Consider the following 22,841-nt stretch of genomic DNA (forward strand, 5'->3'; position numbering starts at 1 on the left):
CACCTCTGATTTGTCTGTGGCTTCATTTCTTCTCCTCTTCAAGGTTTCTGCCTATGTGCTTGTTCACTGTGCTGTTGGTACAGAATGGATGGGCCCATGAGTGTCACTAAGTGTCACTAAGTGTGGTACACAGGAGGATGAGTAACCAGCTAACTGTGATGGTACTGGGACGACAGAAAAAGGAACCATCCCCTCTTGATCTTATTTTTTCCAAAAATTACCCTAATCATTAAGATGGAACTGTGGCTAATACGGGGGATCTGTGATTGTTCAATGATATTGAAGTATAATTCCCAGCAGCCAGCCCAGCATCTCTAATGTTGACGGATGAGAAAAGTGTTATGACACAGCAACAAATGTAGTGCAACAGGCTCCTGGGAAGAAAAAGCTATCTTCAAAAGCAAGTATTTACTTTTGATTTTTGTTAAAATAATAGCAAAGTGATGATTACAATTTATCCCTTATATCTTTATTTGCCACAAGCTCACAATATCAGTAGTGAGTGACAATTTTAAATATGGATTGCAGAATTCAAGTAAGATACTAAGATAAATCTTATCAAAAAAAATATCCTGTCATTATCCTGTAAGTTCATGGCTTATCACTTCAAGTATTTCAGGGTATTAAATCTCTTCTGGGTGCTCCAATGCCTTTTGAGGCAATACACAGTCATTTCTCTTTCTCTCTCCCCCCCGGATATATACACAGCCTTTACACTACTTTTTTTCAGTTGATCATGTTATGTAAAGGCCAGAAAAAGAGTAAGATATATTTAAATAAAAAAGTTAGACAGAGAAGACAAGAAAAAAAATACAACTAGAATTATTTTACATCATAAGGTTTCCCATTAGATCAAGTAAAGGTTGGTTTAATATTTGGCAAAGAATGTTCTGACTTCTGTGGTTGGATAACTTTTATAATTTAATCTTTAGGTTTGATGAAATTAGCATATGCTCATTGTTTAAGTATTGGTATTATTGAATTCTAATATCATTGTAGAGTAGTAGAAGCTAAACTATCAAATAATATCAGTGTGAATTAATATTTAACTTGAGCAAATTGGGAATTAATTTTCCTATATTTTGTCTCAGATAATTCTGGACTGAAGAACATGTTTAAACAATGTAAATCCCAAAGCTATTAGTTATTGCTGTTTCAATTTCAGCACAATGGCAAAATTTTAATTTAAAATGGTAATTATGCCAGGATTTAGATACTGAAAATGAAAGGATCCAATTGCTATGAAGGAGTTCCTCATCTGAAGTTTATGTTTATATAAAACATAAACCTGAATTTAAAGATACTGTTGTAATAAAAATGTGCCTGATGTTTCTGAAGTTGAAGGAAACATTTAAAAAAGACTATACTTTGCTGCTTGCAGAAGAAATACTGGCAAATTTTGAATCAATTAAAGGGACAGAAGTAAACAAAATTAGAGTGAAATATTATAAAACATAATGAAATCAAAGTAGGTTGTAACCAGCAGCATGCAGTGGGGTTGCTTTGCTGTTTACATCAATTTACCTTCTCGGGAGAGAACAATAAACTTTGATGATTTGATGACTTTGCCATCCAGAGTCCAGATGATAGTAGCAGGTGGATCTGAGGAAACCTGACATTGCAAGACCAGTTTTTCACCTTCTACTACTTTGGTATCCTGAAGCTTTTCAGTAAAGGATGGTGCTATTCCCTCAGGCTCTATTTTGTTATCTTTTCCTTTATTTTCAGTTATCCGTCCATCTACTTCTGGTGGGCAGTCACCTTTGCAATTACTGTCATTCTTACTCTCTTTCTCCCTTGATTTAACATGTGACTTTTCAGAGTTGGAGTTAGTAACTTGGTTTTCATTCTTGGTGCTAGCATTCTGTGTTTTATATCTAGAGCTGGTATCCTGGGACTCTGAAACGGTGCTGGTCTTTGGTAATTTAGAAGTAGCATTGACAGCGTCCAACTTCTTGGATGTCACAGGATTTTTAGAGGTGATGCTGATGTCTGGCACTTTGTTGCTGGCACTAGATTTCTGCACTTCAGAGTTGGCATTCACATTCTGGACTTGAGTCCCAGGGCCACCGTTCTCAGTTGGTGTTTTTTTCTTCGCAGCAAGCACAGATCTAAAATCTGGGGCGCTTGGCTTTGAACCTGCTGCCTTGTCTGGTAAGGAAGGTTTAGGAGTGCCCTTTTTTGCCAATACTCCACGAAAGTCTACCTGTTGTGGAGCATGGACCTTCCTTTCTTCTTCTGAAAAGGTTTTCGGCTTGACCTGCCGTTGCAGGGTACCACGGAAGTCCATTTGTTTGGCTGGGATTTCCTTCAACTCCTCCTCAGAAAAACTTTTGGTGTTAACTTTCTTTGCCAAAATGTCCCGGAAGTCAATCTGCTCAGCCTCCTGTTGCCTTAGCTTTTCCTCTGTGCTCTCTCGGGTTTCTACTCGTCTTTTAAGCACTCCACGGACAATTTCCTGCTCTTCCTCAACTTGCTGGCCTTCCCCAGTATTCCTCCTGAAGGAGCCACTGATGTTTCTGAATGTCAGTGCATCCTCTCCACAATCAGCCTCTTGTCGTACTTTCTGCCTCCCACTGTAAGCAGAGAAGGGTTTGAGAGGGAGAGAGGAAGGGGCGGGAAAAGAGAAAGAGGGGGAGCAAAGAGCTGGTTTAATGAATTCAGGAATCACCCCCTCAGAGAAAGGACAAAATATGTTTATAGAAGGGAAGGCTGATTAGAGGAATAGTTTATTGCATCAATGATGACTTCAGGAACCATATAAGGGAACTAAATTTTTAAAAAAGTGCTCCACATTGTCAGCTGTATGATAAAAACAGCTTGTTGGGTCACATTTGGGGATTAGATTGAACAGCAGCCAACCCAAGTCTACAAGGAAAGAGAATTAGCTGAGCAAAAAATAAAACCCACCCACATAAGTCCCTGGGAACTGTACTCACTTTTTTTGCACTCCTTCTGTGGAAAATGAACTTTCTCCCAGCGTTAAAGATACCTGACAGTTGCATTCTCCAACAGGGTTTCTGAAAAAGTACAACAAACTGAGACTCAGCAAAAATTTAAAAAAAGGTTGCTTTCTGTTAGATAGTACACAGAAGAGATCAATCCTTCACTATGATGATTTTTTTTTGTTCCCCAGCCAAGCATCACAGTAGTAGATAGCTACTTCATCATCGGCTAGAAAGAAACATTATTCCTCATCCTACCCACCGCAAACTTTTCTCCTCAAAATAAAGCCATAGGTGGAAATCAGAAGAGAATATACCACTAAACAAGTAACTTGAAGAAAAGTAGACGAAGTGGGGTTTGGAAGGAAAAAAGTCGCTTTACAACATCTACATGCTTGTCCCAGTCTTTGTTTATACAAGACCAAGCTTTTAACTTTCCTCGCACCGAGGCATTAAAAGCAGGGTCTCCTTTCCCTGCTCCTTCTTTTCCCTCACCCATCAAACAGTATAATCAACCCCCATGGACTGTTTCAGCCTGTGCATGTTTATATTTAAAAAAATAATAATAAAAGTGTCACCATATATGGTGCTGAGCCTTTATTCTTCCTTTTGCAGAGGAATGCCAGAGATGCCTGCAGAAAATGACTCCCATTAAAGTCATTAAAATACTTTCCCCTCTTCCCACCCGCCCCCAGGACCGTGTTACGCTTCATAGCAGATACATCTTCAAATGGTTCATCTCCCCAAGAGATGTAAAAAAAAAAAAAGGGGGGGGAAACATAACTCAGATTGTGTAAACATTGCTACCACATCCTAAACAGCTTGCCATTTGATGAAAAAGGGCTTTCTCTGACAACTGCAAAGAAGAGGTGGACATTATATCAGATGGATTTTCAAGATTTTGCTATCCCAAAGCTAGATCAAAAAGTGCTTTTTAAAATTGTTTAAGAGAAATGCCTGTTCTACTTTCAGGCTTGCTGTACTTCAACAATCTTGTCAAAATAAAACACAACGCTTAAAGTCTGTAGAGATTCTCAGTCATCCAGGTCATGGTTGTCCCAAAGGTGCTTTTTCAGGAGGCAACTGGACTTTCTTGTTTTTTCTTTTGAAGACATTTCACTTCTCATCCAAGAAGCTTCTTCAGCTCTGACAGGATAGTGGGGAATGGAAGGATTTATATTCCTTGCAGACAGCTGGTCATTTGGATCCTTTTAGAGGGTCGTTGAAGCACTTGGAGGTTTATCTGTGTCCTCAGTGTCACCTAAGTAGTGCTCCTGGTTCTTGTAGTCTGCATTTTTTCCTGTGGAAATCGATTCCTACCCCCACACCATTCAAAGGGTGTCCATAGCTAAGCATGTATGCTTAGTATGCTAAACAGTTTTGGATGGATTATTTGAATATTAACTTCAATAAAGAGAACACATAACTATGAATAGTAAAATTTAAAAGTTACTCTGAAGGCTGCAAAAACAGGCACCCTTATCCTGGAGTAAAGCCTACCAAATATAGTGGAACACTTTTAACAAAGTTCCATTCAGAGGTGGAAAAAATGTGATCCCCCCCCCAATCTGAATATTTTGCTAATAAAATAAAAAAGGTAGCATATGAAACCTTTTGTTTAAAGTATCCCAGGCCAAAACAGCCATGTAGATTAAACAAAATAAAAATTGTTACCCAAATAAGGGAATACATAAGTGCATTAAATAGTATGTAATAATATCAGTAAAAAGATGTGCAATTATATTTTTAAGACCATGCCAGAGAATACAGTTTTGCAGCTGATTAATCTTGGTTGAAAGGATTTTTTAAAGTTAGTTAAAACATTTCATATTTTGAAAGTGTAATTTTTAAAAGGATCTAAATTCAAACTCTACAGATAATTGCAATGTAACATTATAAATGCTTGATAAGACTCTTTGTAAGAACAAAATTCCTGAGTGGAAGTCTAATTAACACAATGCATTGTTATATATTTGGCAGATGAGATAACATCTGCATCTAGCATGTGAAAACTAGAGGGTTGAGGGGTCTTTTACTCAAATTTTTAGTTAAACTTTTAAGGGATTCTAGGGAGGGGGAGGGTTTGATTGGAATGCGGGTTGTGGGCATGGGCCCACTAAGGGGAGGGGCGGGCCTGGCAAGAAAGCACGGCGTGGGAGGTGGGGATCCCGGGGTCGAGGGGGGAATCAGAGTTTGTCCGGATAGTGCTTTGAACATCACTACCGTGAGTGGGAGGGGTAGATATGGCGGGAGTAGGGGGCCATATCGAGTTAGGGGAGTGCACACCCGCTGTTTACGAGCGGTGGTGCGCTCCGGCCCCCAAGGCTCCACCCATTCCCCAGGTTGCACAGACCCTCAGGGTCCGGCCCTCCGGCTGATGCTGTGCAATGCCAGGTCCGTAGTAAATAAAGCCCCACTCATCTGTGACTTAATTGGTGAGGGGGGAGCGGACCTGGCAGGTATTACGGAGACCTGGTTCGGCCAGGAGGGGGGGGTTCCCCTCGTGGAAATGTGCCCACCAGGTTTCCTTGCATTCCATCGGCCGAGGTCACAGGGCAGGGGCGGGGGAGTAGCGGTTATTATTAAAGAAGGTCTGAGACCGAGGGAGGCCACTGTTCCTCAGATGGCCGGCTGTGAGTCCCTCCTTGTGAAGTGGGGTCATGGGGTTCAGATGGGCTTGCTGATCGCGTACCTGGCTCCCTGCCACGTGGCAGCAGCCCTGCCCAAGCTCGACGTTATCGCCGCGGTGGCAGTTGATACCCCCAGACTTATGGTCATGGGGGATTTCAACCTGCCATCTGTGGGTGAGACGTCGGAGGTGGCTCGGGAGTTCATGGCTTCCATGACAGCTATGGACCTGACCCAGTTAATTCATGGCCCTACCCACACAGGGGGAAACACGCTGGACTGATTTTTGTCTCTGGACAGTGGTTGAGTGATCTTGAGATAGGGGATATAGTCACCGAGCCCTTGTCATGGTCAGATCACTCTCTCCTTTGCCTTGACCTTCGAACTGCTATACCCCATCGCAGGGAGGCAGAGCCGGCAAGATTGTTCCACCCCAGGCGCCTGATGGAACCTGATAGATTCCAGATGGAGCTTGGGCCATTTCCTGAGGCTCTGGCACACACCTCGACTAGGGACCTAGTGGCCACCTGGGATAGGGCGGCCGCTGGAGCTCTAGATCGGGTCGTGCTTTTGCGGCCTCTGACCCGGCGCCGATCTCACCTAACTCCTTGGTTCACTGAGGAGCTAAGGGAGATGAAACGCTGGAACAGACGCCTAGAGAGTAGTTGGAGGGCCAGGCTTTCTGAATCCGACCGGACACTGGTAAGATCTCATATTAGGAATTACCTAGTGGCAATAAAAGCAGCAAAATGTACATATTTTGCTGCTCTTATTGCGTCATCAGATAATCGCCCGGCCGCTCTGTTTCGGGTGACCTGCTCCCTGCTCCACCAGGAAGCGCGGGAGGACCCCTTGGAGGGTAGAGCCGAGGATTTTGTTCAATATCTGTATGAAAAAATCACTCAGATTCGGGAAGATCTGGACTCCGACTTGGCAGTTCCAGGGGGGTTGACTAAGGCAGGTCTTGAGAATGTTATCTGGGATGAGTTTGATCCTGTGACCCCTGACGACGTGGAAAGGATTCTGGGTGGACTGAACGCGACCACATGTTTATTGGACCCGTGCCCCTTCTGGTTAGTGCTGGCTTCCCGGGAGGTGACACAAGGCTGGCTCCAGGGGATTATAAATGCTTCGTTGGGTGAGGGTGACTTCCCTGCCGCCTTGAAAGAGGCGGTGGTGAGGCCTCTCCTCAAGAAGCCTTCCCTGGACCTGGCAGTGTTGTCTAATTATCGTCCGGTCTCCAACCTTCATCTTGTTGCGAAGGTTGTTGAGAATGTGGTTGCGCGACAGCTCCCCCAGTACCTGGATGAAACGACGTATCTGGATCCGTTCCAGTCGGGCTTCAGGCCTGGGTACAGCACGGAAATGGCATTGGTCGCATTGGTCGATGATCTCTGGAGGGCTCGGGACAGGGGTTGTTCCTCTGTCCTGGTCCTATTAGACCTCTCAACGGCTTTTGATACCATCGACCATGGTATCATGCTGCACCGGTTGGAAGAGTTAGGGGTGGGGGTCACTGTACTATGGTGGTTCTCCTCCTTTCTCTCCAACCGGTTACAGTCTGTGTTGGCAGGGGGGCAGAGGTCGACTCCGAGGCCCCTCATATGTGGGGTGCCACAAGGGTCGGTCCTCTCGCCCCTTTTGTTCAACGTTTATGTAAAGCCGCTGGGCGAGATCATCCGTGGTTTCGGGGTGAAGTACCATCAGTACGCTGATGACACCCAGCTGTACATCTCCACCCCGGACCACCCCAACGATGCCCTTGAAGTGATGTCCCAGTGTCTGGAGGCCGTGCGGATCTGGATGGGGAGGAACAGGCTCAGGCTCAACCCATCGAAGACCGAGTGGCTGTGGTTTCCGACGTCCCGATATAGTCAGTTGACGCCATCGCTGATTATTGGGGATGAATTGCTGGCCCCCACGGAGAGGGCTCGCAACTTGGGTGTCCTCCTGGATTCACGGCTGTCTTTAGAAGAGCACTTGACGGCCATGACCGGGAGGATTTTTCATCAGGTTCACCTGATTCACCAGTTGCGTCCCTTTCTGGATCGGGACTCCCTACACACAGTCACTCATGCCCTCGTCACTTCCTGCCTGGACTACTGCAACGCTCTCTATATGGGGCTCCCCTTGAGGAGCACCGGAGGCTCCAACTGGCGCAGAGTGCGGCCGCGTGGGTGGTTACGGGAGCAACATGGCGCTCCCGTGTGACACCTCTCCTGCGCGAGCTGCACTGGCTCCCGGTGGTCTTCCGGGTGCGCTTCAAGGTTTTGGTTACCACCTTTAGAGCGCTTCATGGCTTAGGACCTGGTTATTTACGGGACCGCCTACTACCACAAGCAGCCTCCCACCGGCCGGTACGGTCTCATAGAGAGGGGCTCCTCTGGGTGCCATAAGCTAAACAATGTCGACTGGCGGCCCCCAGGGGGTGGGCCTTCTCTGTGGGGGCACCCACTATCTGGAACAAGCTCCCCCCAGAGATACAGAGGATCCCGGATCTACGCACTTTCCGCCATGCTCTTAAGATTCTCCTATTCCAGCAAGCCGGCCTGGCCTAATTTTCTCCCCTGGTTTAAAATTCTTTTAAATCGAAATTTTAATGTGTTTTAAATTATTGGGTTTTTTAATTGTCTCGGGCTAAATTATTTAATCTGGTTTTAATTATGTCTTTTAACTTTTGTATCTATGTATTTTATTTTGTGCCTGTTCACCGCCCTGAGTCCTTCGGGAGTAGGGCGGTATATAAATCTAATAAAACAACCAAAACAAAACAAACAAACATCTGTTCATTCACAAGTCTCTTTCTTGGCAAGGTTTTTCAAAAGTGGTTTGCCATTGCCTTCTTCCTATGGCTGAGAGAAAGAAACTGGCCCAAGGCCACCCAAAAGGCTTTGTGCCTAAGGCAGTGCTAGAATTTATGGTGGTCTGATTTTTAGCCTGATGCCTTAACCACAACACCATTGCCCCCCAATATAGTAAATATTGAAGGTATTCTTAGATCCTACTTTCTTTCAGCTCCAACCCTTTCTGGACTGGTATAAATCCAAGTGACTTTAATTGAATTCCTATAATGTACTTTATGTATAATCATTTGATCTTTCTTGTAGACCACTTTGGTATCTCTGGTATTATTATTAGTTGTAATACTATTAAAGTAGCATTTATTAAAATATTTTCATACAATAATTTTTTTTTTGATGGGTGTGTTGATGAACAATCTAAAACTTCAAGAAGGGGTCAATGAGCTGAAGAGTTTGGGGATCCAAACTCTTAGCTGGCACAGGTGAGCTAATTTCACAGGGGACCAGACTGAAGTTAAATATATTTTTCAGATGTTTCGCTGTGGAAGCAACCTCAATGGAGACATCTTCTGTTCATAAGACAATTGTTCTGGATGGCAGCGAGTTAGATGTTTCATTTGGTTTTAGCCGTTATGATGAGAGGATACATAGGAAGAGAGCCACCATGTTACTCTCTGGTGGCAACAAAATCAGTATTCTGATAACACCTTTTATTAAAAGGCATGGACTTTTGTGAATTGCAACTCATTTCACCCAATACATGGAGTGGTTATACTGATGTAGGAAGTTACACTAGAGTGGGGGGGGGAGATCAGATTGATTGTACAAATAGCAGGATGCATGAAACTTGACAAGTGCAATCATGCAATTAATGATTTTAGAAGATCAGCCATTCAATATGGTGGAGGATTGGAATTCTGCCACCGTTTGTATCTGATTTCCTCTGATTGACAGATCTTATCTGGTAATCCCCAAAGAGATAAAATCTCCAAACTCTTCAGCTCATTAACTTAACTTTCAGTGATGTAGGAAGATGTGTCAGAACTGCTAAGAGCAGCAGGTCCTAACTTTACATCCATATCCCTTCAAACATTTGGTCCAACTGAGTGTGTACCATTCTTTCCTCTCTCACAATGTGCACTGATGGGACAGTGGTCAGAATGAGGGGATTTCTTCCACCACTTTCTTAATCAACTGCATATTTCCTGACCCAAGGTAGCCCACCATGGGAGCCAGGAAAAACATCAGCTTCATTAAGAAGCCAAAAGATGCAGCAAGAGTACTTATGTCAGATCTACAAATCCAAATATGGCACACTGTTAGTTTTTATATGCAGTATGAAGTATCTTCATCCTCAAAGGCACCCTGGAGGCTCCATAAAACAGGACAAAAGAGTGAGCAGCATACATGAGCAGCTAAACTCAGCAAGCCATCATCAACAGAATTTGACTGACTGCTTTTCAAAATGTCTACATTAGTGGCTTATTTAACTGGTTGACTCATTTTGCAGTTTTTGACTTTGGGTGCATTTGAAAAGCAGAGTAATTCTGGCTCTTGGGTTTTGTTTTGTTTTGTTTTTGTTTTAAGTTTGGTGTCAGTCTTTATTTGTTCTCTGCCCATTCTGCCCCCTACATTCTCTCATGCCCTTTTTGTTTATGGAGACTTCGAAGTGCACTTAAGAATATAAAAAGACTCTCTACTGGTTGGCTGTTTAGCTTAAATATGTATTAACTCAGTCCAGGCTGTGGTCCATAGTATGGTTATAAAAGCCAGTTTTAACTAGTTGATTTGACATGTTACAGTTTTAGCCTTTAGTGCTTTAAGCCTGAAAACAAAAGAGGCTGAGCAAAGATATATGCATGAATTATGACTCCTGGCTATTCTTTTGTTCTGAATGCTACTGAAAATGTCCATTTCAGATGCAAATGAGAGTAGCCAGGGAAGGCTGTCCTATTCTCTCTTTCCCTCCCTCTCTCTCTCTCTTTCTCTCTCCCTCCCTCTCTCAAGAAATCCCTCTTTTGTTTTTTCTTTCACTATTGCTTGTTCTATACATTAAAAAGCATTGTTTTAATCAATCAGATTAAAATGTTTTTGTGTGTGCAACCAGCTGGTGGGGGATGTGGGGGAGGAACCTTTTAAATACTGGGGAAGAGGGAGAACATTGACTAATATTCCTGGGTATCTGCCAAGATTTGGTAAAGCACTTCTGTGTTCACATTCCTTTTAGTTTCAACACTCCAAGTTCTGGGTAAGTGAGAATTAAGGCTACCTTGCAGATCTCCAGCCAGTCAGTGAGGGGGTAGACTACCCGTGTATGACTTTTGGCTGATCCAGATTTTTTGCAGTTCGAATTCAGAATCCCACTGTTCCCATGGTAGAAATATCAAAGCTGTTCTAGCAAAAATGTAAATTAACCCAAACATTAAAAAAAAAAAAAAATTTCTGAAAAATTATGTTCATCCATAACACGTTAACCATACTTCCACCACACAAAGTTTTGTTCAAATATTGTATTTTGTGTATCACAATTGCCTCCAATGGACAATGTTTCAAAGCATTCTCCTGAGAGAAGGATTTCTTAGTTGTGGGACCTTCACTCTAGAATCCTCTGGGTGTGCCTGTTTCCTTCAAGATTTGAGTTTCATCTATCACTGAAAGCATCCATTTTAATGCAAGCCTTTGATTCTCCTGAGTGCTGCCTAATTGACTGCTTTATGAGAAAAGGAAGAATAAATAAACACATAGGATCACATGTGAATTGCAGATTGAATGTTAAAAAAATTATTAGAGGTAAGCAAATTAATAAAGAAGCTAAGAATAGGCCAGGAGAGCAACTTTGTAGTGAAGAGAATATTGACTGTTTCAATAGTTTAATATGAAATCCATATGGCAACTAATGTAGGCACTGACATCTAGGAACCCATAGGCAATATATAATGAACACACTTGCTTGAAAGCAAAGACCAATAGAAACAAAATGCCTTATCATTCAAGTTTAGATGACTGAATGAGCTCCTCCTCCTATAAATATATACTTCCCTTGACACACCTGAGTTGTATTTCATACTGGCCAGCATGACAAGGTTCAATATTCCTTATAATCAAGGTAAAGATGTCTTCATTTTGTAGGAATTCATAGCCTGCTTCTGTCGTTAGTTCCTCTCCATCTTTGAACCAATGAACTGTGGGGAATGGATCTCCAGCAATGGCACAAGAAATAATGACGTTCTGCCCCACTACTGCTCTCACTGACTGTGGTTTGCTAATAAACCATGGCTGAATACCATCCTGAGGTTCTGCAACACAAAGAAAAAATGTTAAGACAGGCAGGGAGAAAATCTAATAGCACTGGTGGAATCGCTTGTGCTGAATTTCATTTAGCTTTCGACAAACCATTTTATGGATATTTTGCTTTGGATGCATATTCTGAATTGAGAACCTCTTCACAATATTCTGGCTAGTATAGTAGCAGAAGGAGTAATCTTTGGCAATTCTCTACATGGCAGAAGTAGTCAGCATATACTTTCCTCAATGGTCATGCCTACCACAGCAGCCATTTGTGAAAGTGCAAAGAAACTTATAAAATGCTACGTTCTGAAATATGGAGTAAGGGATCATGTCACTTCATTTTAAGTTTTCTTTCACTTTTTTTTCATCATGAGTTAGTAGGTCACTCTTCAGAATACGAAAAGTTTAAATTCAGACTTTATCATGAGTCACTTTGTACAACATGCAGAAAACTTGCAAGTTATGTACATATCCATCCATCCCTTTTCTTGGGGAAGCTAACAATACTTCAAATAATTTCCATCTGAATAGTTAAGTGTTTGCTGTAACAAAAGTTTCCATAATAGCTACAGCAACAGCATGTCTAATGTGATTGCAAATCCTTCTTTCCTCAGAAGGAAAGATTTTGAGGGGGGGAAAAAGGCAAGTGAACACATTATTTTCTCTAGGGTAAAGAGATGGTAGCTCTGTCATTTCAAATGTGTTTGACTTTATAAAAAGTTTCCCGGTGGATCTCCATGTTTCTTTTGCTTCCAAAAAATCTGAAGTCTTTAAAACAAAAAGCAACAACCCAGATGGTACTTTGTGTACTTTTTTTTTTTTTTTAAACTGGTCTGCTGTGGGCTGGAGAGAATGTTTAAGTAAATAAACTGAAGAAAGATAAATATAGTCCATGGTTGTTTTAAATACCTAGACAAATTAAAAATTGGAAAAGGAAGGCTTGAAATCTCAAAAAAAATAAAATAAAAAAAAAATCAGTACCTGGCATCCTAAAATTCTGATGTGAAATTTACAATAATATATTATTAAATAAAATTGAGATTGCTTCACATACTCTAGAGTAAAGACAGCAAGGGATCTTAACTGAGTGTTATTCCCTTGTATAGAACAATCTCAGGAGGAGACATTTGTGTCTTCAGTTATCTTTGTAGCTGTTCATTTTGCTATTTTTATAGCCTTAGTAATAAATAAATCCAAAAGAATGCAAGTTTTCCAAAACCCTGAAGTAGCTTTCTTTAACCTAGTGCCCTCCAGATGCATTGGATTAGAATTCTATACCTGTATGGGCTGAAGACTGGGATTTGTCTATCATATCTGAGGATAATAGGTGAGGGAAAAACAGTGTACAATGTCATTAACAAGCTCTGAATCTTTACCCAAAATATTTAATCATAACTCGTCTGCAGATATTCTGATTGCCAAAATCTCTCTATTGGCCCTGATCAGCTGCACACCGAAATACTTAATTGCATATAAAAATGTTTATATAGCAAGAGTTTAATTATTAACTCCTTCTCATCTACTGTGAATCTTGGGGTATGTTCCATAAACTATCTTCACTGTTTCATTATTATTTACTCCATCAATATTCTCTGCAAGGAGACGGGGTAGCCAGAAGTAAAGAAACTGAGAAAGAAAGAGGGAGAGTGGGAAAAGAGCAAAGGGAGTGGCTTCATTCACTTTGCTTTGGACCTCCACTCCCATGCATGCAAGCCATGGTAAAGTATTCCTTAAAAGAATTTGGGCCTTGATAAAATAATTCAATAGAAGTTTCCCATCCCTGCCCTAATACATAATATACATGGATGCATATTCGAATAAAGCATTTGTGCATACCTTTACTCTTTCCATATTCCCACAAGCATATTCATGCATCTGAGTGTCTCATTTTGGCTAAATAACATTTGCTTTCACTATGCATTTTGCTTTACTCTCTTCACAAAAATGCACTACCATCATTCACTATACTCACAATGGCTGGCTGCACTTCCTTTAGCTTTAGTATCATGGGCTTAGCTATTGTAACCTTAAGGCTCTTTTTGAAAGTGCTACACCATGAGTAGACTTCAGATCGGGTCACCTGTACAGCATCTTTTGGTAACCCTTCAAAGCAGCGGCGGCAGCCACTTTTCCCAGAACTGCTACAGTGCAATTCTGGGAAAAGACATATTTGGTTTCTGGAATTGCTGACAGACTGTCCATGCATGCAACATATGGGCTTCCTCTCTCTTTGCTTGTTTAGATTACTCAAAGCTATTATTTTATGGCCTGTAGTTTTCTAAACACATGAAATGTCCAAATTAGGTCATTAAGCACATGGCAGTATATTATTGCTATTTTGGTAATTAATAGACATAATTTCTATCTTTAAATATTCCATTCCATCAGGTGCTTGAGAAAATAAATGTAATTGCTTATAATTATACACACACAAAACCATTGTTTCACCCATAAATAAGAAAACAGTAGATAGAAATATACTAAATTGTAACTTGAACTTAAAATGTTGTATTCATAACCAAGTTTCTGAACTAGCTATTCAGTCAAATAGTCACATCCCTACGCTTCTACCTTCTACAGAAACACATTACAACCTTTTAGAAATCTATGTATTCTCATTTAATACTTTCTTTTCTGGTTTTAGAAATTAGAGTACATTCTTCCTAGTGAAGCAGAATGAAGGATAGGGCCAAATATCCATTAATATTGTATATAAAGGGAAACTATGGAGTTTCAGAGAGACAAGGAGGTTCTCGATTTTTTGAATACTTTCCTGTGTAGCTGTTAAACAATGCAGTGTGTGTGTGTGCGTGTGTGCGCACACGTGCATCCGCATACCTGTTGGCATGTAGACATAAAAACTTTACCTTGTACAGTCAGGGTTGCTTCAGTATGAATTCCTCCCAAGTCATTCCAGGCCTCACAGGTGTATTCTCCTGTGTCCTCAGGAAATACCTCTTGGATACAGAGGCGATACACATTGCCCTTCTTCTCAAAGTGAAAATCCTCTGTTTCCTGGATTTCTTTACCATTGTGAAGCCAAATTATTTCAGGGGGTGGATTAGCTGAGCCACAAAACAAAACAGAAGTCTTTGAGATAAAACAAAGGCAGCAGGGGAAGTCTATGAACTATTCTATTAGGCCAACTGCAACTATAAGATAAGGCAGAACAAGAAACTCACATGGACTTCCTGCTGCCATAACAATATTAAAAAAGTTCTATTCTGAGTAAAATACAGGGATATAATATAGAACATGTATATGTTAGTGAAATTTTATCTGAACATACTGTACATGCATGCACACACAGACCAATTCTTTGGCTTTAGTCACATTAATGCACCTGTGTCTGATCAATTATTATTTTATGGCTTCCTATCAAAAGCAAAATATGTGTTCAAACATACATATTATGTCCCAGAATTAATGGAACTGTCTTCCCCCATCCTTTTTTCTAATCTTCTAAAAAATGTCTTTTGTGAAAATAGAAATAATAGTTTCTTCACATGTGCTCTTGGGCACTTTTCTCATTGTGTGTTTTATTGTTTTGCACCCCATATAATCCTATTATTTAATAGAAAAACTGAGTTTTCACAAATCATTTCTTACTCTTCCATAGATCTAGAAGACAAAGGGTACTATTTATTTGTTTGTACTAATTTTATACCCTAACCCAAACAGGTCTGGCCAAGCTACAACAAAGCCCAAAGAGTGTACAAAAAAATGTAATATAATTAACATATTGAAGTTAACATAAGCATATTCCATTAAAAGAAGGCCATCGTTTTAAAATTGCATGAAAACATTCTAGCTTTTTCGCCATGGATTGCTTTTAACTCCCTTTCTTCTAATTTCAAGCACTTCTTTATTCTACAATGGCAGTGTATTTACCTTAGACTCTATTGGTTAAACTAAATAAGTAAACTTTTTAATGATAAAAAGTTTAAAAAAAAGAAAAAAAGGTAATAAATATGAACCGAAGGCAAAAAAACTGATTGATTGCAAAACAGAATAATACCCTTGTTAAAATTCTAAACAGTTTATTATTTCTTATTTAGTTCTATTTCTATATTGCCTTTCTCCCAAGTAGCCCATTAGAAAACACAAATATTTACCTGAAACTTCTACTGTCATAATCACTTGGCTTCCATCCATTACCTTGAGATCACTTAGGCCTTTCAGGAGGACTGGAGGAAAGGTTTTATTGGCTGCAACTGGATGTGCACTTTCTAGTTTAATTCTGCTCCTCTTTTCTGCTTAAATAAGGGACACAATGGTTTCCCATAAGGAACTCTTGTAAAAAGATTCAATTACTTTTATCAGAACACAACTTAATAGGATAGCACCATTTCCAATGTAGAAAGACTCAACGCTACTCATCAGAAATCTACATGAACAAGTATAACTCTACATTTACAGATCATTATTATTATTAATCAAGTATTTTAATTTAGTTAATGCAAAAACTTCTAAAGTAGTTATAGAACACATAACACCAACTTTATTATTTACACATCTTTGGTAAAGATAGAAGTAAAAAATAATATTACATCACATCCTAATTTTGGATCACTCTGTTGAGAAATTTTTTAAAAGATCTTTGCCATTCATTTTTTTCCCCTCGAAAGTTTGTATAAATAATGAGAACAATTATTCTTTCCTAAAGGATGCTATTTGGCTCAAATGTAACTAATGGCAATTAGTTTGAAAGTGTATTGAAAAAAGATGTCCAGGAGATTGAGATAGATTTTTTTTGCAGCTATTAGAATAGGAAATAATAAGAGCAGCATGGTGGCCTAGAGGTGAAGATGCTCACCTCCCACTCGGAAGGTTGAGAGTTCAGTCCTAGGGAGTGGCAGATGTTTCTTTAGCAAGGCGCAAAGAGAAAATATCTGGTGCAAACTCTGCGTAGGCATCAGGAAGGCACCTGGCCAGTAAAATGCTCAGCTCCATTCAGTCGCCACGACTCCACCCCAAATAAAGGGATTAAAGGGTTGTAAAAAGAAAAAAAGTTTAATAAATAATAAAGACAATGAAAATTGGAGTGGGGAGGGAATGGGAGGCTGGGAATCATAGAGCGTAAAGGAGCAAATATTTTAGAAAGAATATAGTTTTCATACTATAGAATGTAGCTTATACTATATTTACATGGAAGAATTATATGCTGTTAAGAGAACTTAAGAAAGATAGCTATTTTATTGTTATGAAACTCAGTTCCATGATTGTTGCAATTAGTGGATTAAATCCCACCAAATTTGTGAAAATCATCTTCAGGCAGCCAAATTGACTTTAGATCAGGATGGAAAAGGTGTAGCCTTAGAACCCCATGCAGGTTATCAGCATCTCTTCTGGGCCTCCAGAGCACTCCTATTATCATGGTAATGAATTTGGGGGCAAATAATATCTCCAACTTGCAAATAAGCCTTATGTCCACTTAAGGCCCAAGACCTGTTTTAATCTCATCTATTTTTAGGGTACAACGATTGAACTGATTCAGTGGTGGGTTGTCCCCGGTTCGCACCGGTACTATAGAACCAGTAGTAAAACCAGCTGGAGGCTCCGCCCACTGACCCTGACGTCATCAAAATGCTTCTGCACATGTGCAGAAGAGCACATGCGCTAAGCCCCATTACAAACCACTAGTAAAGGTAAGTAGAACCCACCCCGATCTGATTCTTATGTAGACTGAAATTAGGAGCTTTCCATTTTAGTGAAAGGAAACAGTTTGACAAGCTGCTTTTTCTCCTATTTTCAGCAGCAGGAGAATTCAGCAGAAGGAATAACCTGACCTATAAATTCCAGAATATAACTTCACACAAATAAAAACATCCATGTAATTATTTTATGGCATATTATTCTCATTTAACACTTAGTTAGCTAGTATTTAAAACTGGCACACATATTGCATGTTAGGCTGACTGGTATGTCTTCCTAGAATTTTCTGGATGCTTTAGTCAGTATGGCTTAACTGGGCTCTTGGCCCAGACTCAGCCAAGTATGGCATGTCTAGCTAACAATTTTTTGCTTGCATACTACAAGAAGACACTTAAACAATTCTTTGTCCTTTGTCAAGATGAAGGTACAATTCTTTTTTTATACAGACTATAATTTAATTCCAATAATTCTTTCTCTTAGCCTTCCTATTGTTTAGTGAAGTTTTTTTGCCTTGTACTACTTAGCTTTGAAGCTAGATGATTAGTATTGTTGACATAGCTGCCATCTCTACCTTAGAAACTATGGCTCTCAACATCCACAAACTATTAATAGAACTAATTGGGTTATAATCTTTATGTGATGTTCAGGAAGAAAAATTATGAGTACTTTACATTTATTTCATGAGCACATAAAGACACTTAAGCAATGAAGCTTGCCATACATTTTAAAAAAGCTTTAAATATTCTATGGACGTATAAATGAACAGTGTTCAACGCTGCTTTTATATATTTATATCTATCTCCCTTGGTGTATGGGAATGTCAAATACGCATCTGAGAATATTTCTTTTCTCTTTATCCACCCAGTTGAGAAAAAAACCTTTATAAAAGAGGAGTAGGGTTATTTTGTTTTTGTATTGGGGTTTTATTTTTAGAAGTTGCTCAGAATTGGGTGGCAATATAATTATTTTTTAATAAGTAATAAATAAATCCAATGATCCATTAATGAATAAATGTTGATTTACCAAAGACATTTTAACTTCTACTGCTGTGGCTAGTAACAGACATGACTCCTTTCAAATTTATATTGAAACAGATTTTAATTAATAATTTCCATTATTACTTAGCCCATCTAAATATATTAAATAAATATTTTCATCCTGTTCTTTGAGGGGAAATTCTTCTCATCAAAGAATTGATGAATGTTGTCATTAAATCTCCTCTTTTGGTCAGTGGCTATTCTATATATTCTTAACACGCTGAAATGAGCAAGGCAATTATAAATGTGCCATGACAATGAAACAATCTTTATTCCAAAACCCATTGCTCAAGAATCAGTGAGTTATTCAGTAATAACTCACTAATAGTCACTGAGAACTGACACTGAAATCTGTATATTTTGCTTTTGAACTCAGTATAATTTACTTTTGAGTATAAAGGAGCAACATTAATAGAATACAGTTTTAACAAGAGAACAGGAAAGATTAATCCTAATTCTTTTTTAAAAAGTTGTATCTGTCATCTTACAACATGTTATCAAATACTTCCGCTCCCCCTTGCCCCATTTATATGTGTGTCTCTTCCTTTCGGTTTTAATACTTTGCACTCCAACCTTGGGTAGTTATAATGACACAGGATGTAGATTCCAATGAGAAAAGAAGAAGCAGCTTCTCCAATTACTAATCTAAAAATGGCCATGCTTAGTTTGAATGGTTAGAAATGGAAAAGGAAACTTCTAAATCATAAAAAGCATTTTTATTACACATAAAGTTCACAAACAACTTTCCCACAGCACTCCTTCTTACTTAATACAGCAGCTTGTTCATGAATGAAAAGGGCCAGCTTTTATTAGCATCCCGACTGTGAGTGGCATACAATGCTCCTTGAGTCAGCTCCCCAGAGATTTAGGTTCAAGTGCTTCTTCCAGAGAAATACTTTTTTCAGAATGTAGAAAATGCCCTCTGCTCTGCTTTACTTTCTTCTGCCCATATGACAGTTTCCCATGATCACAGCCAAAACTATCAGGAAATTGAAAGGATATTAATTCACGTGCCAATTTCAAGATTCTAACATTCCCCGTTCTGGGGACTGGTGTACTAAAATGGGAATGCATTAAAGTACCTTCCTAATGTTTCTTCACTTGCTTAACAATATACTTCAAGAACTCAAATTAGTATCTGACTGGCCAGCAGTCTGATTCATTCAACAATACAAATAGGGGAAGCCACCAATAATTGCTGCTAGCAACTCTTAGCCAATCAGTGGACTTCTACTGCTCTTAACATTGCATGTCATCAAAGAGTTAATATCTCAAAGACCCATGATTTGGTTCACATTTACTTTTATTCCCCACCCCATTTCAACTTCCAACACATCTTACATGGGTAGTTCTTTAAAGTAATCTCTTATTCATTTCTCATATGGCCACATTATGTTAAGTGCCTCTAAGCGTAAAGTATGGGGGGACAGGGACAAAGGAGAGGAGAAACTGCTATATATAATATGTAGATAGATCTCCTTCCCCAAACTCTTTTTTTACGGATAAACATATAACATAGTGTAAATGTGGAATGATTTCTAAGAATAGACAGAGAAAAATTCTCAGCTTTTTTTTTTAGATTTGAGGAATTCCCTGTTGTGCCCAAGAATGGCCAAATTTCTATTTTTAGCCTTTGAAAATTTCCTATGAATATTACTGTCATAAGTCCTTCTGTTCTCAAAACTTTAAGCAAGTCCTGAAAGCCTGAGAAATTGGCTACTTTTTTGGACATTTTTGTGGAAACCTCTGCACATATTAAAGGGGAAAGGAAGGGGGTGTGTGCATTCATTTCTTAATACTTATTCACAACTTTCTACACATTTTTCTTGTATCTAAGCCGACTGTGTTACCTATTTGCTTGTCCATCAAATGAATGGTTATCACTTCAGGAAATGAAGTCAAGACCTTTTCTCCTTTTATAATAGAAAACTCACAAATTTAAAACTAATCAAATAGTGGCTTTATTTTCTCATCAGTAAGTTCTAAAAAAATAAACAAAATCCAAATTTAGTACAACGGGGAATCATAATCCCTAATGTTTAGTTTCAGGAAAAGAGATTTAAATCTGCCAAAGGAGTCTGTTTGCCAGAGCTTTAGAATAAGGCAGCCAAATAATGCCTAGCCTGAATCCTTTGCAGACACACATGCTCAGCAATACTGACCATTTATGGTGATTAAAATATTGTGTTGGCTCCCAGTCTCATAAATCAACTGAGCTGCAGAAAAACACTTAACTCTCAAAGTGCTAGTTTGCTAAGCGTGCAGAGAAGTAGACATACAAATATTCATGAAGCCAAATCACTCAACCAGCATCTTTCAAATAAAATGTTCCACATTAGAGTTCAGCTCCATTCTGGTCTACATCTAGACATCCCCCCCCCTTACTTATGCTTTGATGCTGTTAATTCACAGGGAAGAAACAAGCTGCTTAACAGAACCCAAAATGCAAAGTCATTCTGTTTCTTGCTACAAAAAGTGTTTTTAAAACTGCAATCCCACAAACACACCTTGAAATTAAAAAGGTGTGATATGTGTAAGTTGTATTACAATCAACATAACATTCATGAACTTGTTTTGTTTAATTTCCTATTTCTTCATAGCTCAGCCTGGAGTTTCCCATCAGGGAAAGCATCTACTTTTGCTATGTCTGGAATTGGACAAAAGGATGAGACTGAGAGAAAGCAAACCTTCTCAGCAATTTTGTATATACACAAGATGATCCCTAAATATAACCCAGTCATAATGGCTGTGAGATAACTTTTTCAGTCTAGCAAGAAATAGATACATTGCTTATCTAAATAATTGGGCAATCCACTCTTGTCATCCCATTGGCTTAAATCAAGAGAAATGCAATTAATCCCAGATATGGTCATGTCAGTTGCAACAACTCTATTTAGACATAAATAAAGCAGCTTTTCTTTCAACTGAAGTACTTTCAAGACTTGGCAATAATATTTAATGATACAAAACATGCTATCCAGCAACAATTCCATCTCCTTAAACACAACCAATATTCTGCAGGGTTTTTTTTCATAACTGCAATATGGAGAAGGTTAATCTAAGATGTTATTACATTCCAAGGTTGATAATAATTGTTTATTGCATTAATTACTTGAATTGACTATATTTTCATATGAGTAATGGTGCATGATGGGGGGTTGGAATGAAGTAGTTACTCCACAGTTTTATAGAACTTCAGATAAAGAAATTAAAACTTAACTGGGCCTAGTGGCTCAACAGACTAAAAGCATTGTGATTAACACCAGCTGTCTGCAATTACTGTAAGTTCGAATCTCACCAGGCTCAAGGTTGACTAGCCTTCCATCCTTTCTAAGGTAGGTAAAATGAGGACCCAGTTTGTGGGGGCAATAAGCTGACTTTGTATAAATATACAAAAGTATGAAGGCTATTGCTTAACGCATTGTAAGCCGCCCTGAGTCTCCGGAGAAAGGGCGGCATATAAATCAAATTAAAAAACAAAAACAAAAAAACTAAGGCAAACTACCCAAAAAAAATTTAACATATGATGGACAATCTGTTCTTGGTGGACACTTGGAAAAAGAGATATGGTACTTATAGGGAATATATTTATTTTTCAAAAATACATAGATCCATTTAAAGAATTGATATGATATGGATTTCTAAGAAACGTGCAGATAAGATCTCTAAGATGGAGATTCTACCTAAGGCTTCTTCTGATCACAAGCCTATCAATTTGATGCCTAATAGAAAATTTTCAATTTTTAGATGGAGAGTAAATGAAGGCTTATTACAGAAAGACTTGGTGATGGACAACTGTAGATAAAGGAACAGACTTAAAGACCATTTGGGATGCCAGTAAAGCTTTTATGAGTGGTTATTTTAATCCAACATAATCAAGAGTTAAAAAGAGAAGCCTCAAGAAAAAATGCAGACCATTTTGGATGAAATTAAAAAAAAAAAGATTTACAAAAGTCATTGACTGATATAATTATTATATATCAGATAAAACTTCTATAACAATAATTATCTATGCTAATAGATATAAAGACAAAATTAAATATTTGAAATATAAGAACTTTTAGTTTGCAAATAAACCGGGGAAATGAATGACATATAAATTGAGAAAGGAAAAAGAAAAGAAGATGATATTGAAAATTCAAAAAGGAGATAAAGCATTAGTGGATAGTATGAATATGGTAAAAATACACACTGACCAGAAAAAAATGTTCAGGACAAATACAAATGTTCAGGGCAAATACCACAGCTTTAAATATATGTACTGATATATTAGAAATATATTTTAGGAATATATAGAGTGAACAGCAATCCTAAACAGTCATATACTTTACGAGGGAAAACTCCTGAGGGCTCCGTTTTGGATTTTGGGGGCATCAAGAGCATTAAATTAACATCACTTAATCACAGTGTCTTGTGCATTCTATTGCAATTGTATTCAAGGCAACTTCATCACTCTTCCTTAACATGTGGACTGAGTCCATGATGTA

At 38.9% G+C, this 22,841-nt stretch overlaps 1 protein-coding gene across 11 annotated transcripts in view; it reads right to left on the bottom strand.

Moving 5' to 3' along the window:
• Window positions 1–22,841, bottom strand: part of MYLK (myosin light chain kinase) — a 196,261-nt gene that overhangs the window by 76,876 nt on the left and 96,544 nt on the right. For 5 of the 11 annotated variants that reach the window (XM_034422935.3, XM_087881751.1, XM_034422941.3 and 2 more), the window contains 5 exons: window positions 15,778–15,915; window positions 14,530–14,727; window positions 11,424–11,670; window positions 2,940–3,020; window positions 1,525–2,576 (listed from right to left, as the gene is read on the bottom strand). In XM_034422935.3, coding sequence (XP_034278826.2) covers window positions 1,525–2,576; window positions 2,940–3,020; window positions 11,424–11,670; window positions 14,530–14,727; window positions 15,778–15,915 — 1,716 coding nt within the window. Of the gene's footprint in view, window positions 1–1,524; window positions 2,577–2,939; window positions 3,021–3,207; window positions 3,459–11,423; window positions 11,671–14,529; window positions 14,728–15,777; window positions 15,919–22,841 lie in introns of those variants that run through there. The other 6 variants (XM_034422911.3, XM_034422923.3, XM_034422929.3 and 3 more) reach the window with 2 other exon arrangements.

This window comes from Pantherophis guttatus, chromosome 1 (assembly GCF_059756535.1).
Source record: "Pantherophis guttatus breed Tessera chromosome 1, ASM5975653v1, whole genome shotgun sequence".
Classification (NCBI taxonomy): domain Eukaryota; kingdom Metazoa; phylum Chordata; class Lepidosauria; order Squamata; family Colubridae; genus Pantherophis; species Pantherophis guttatus.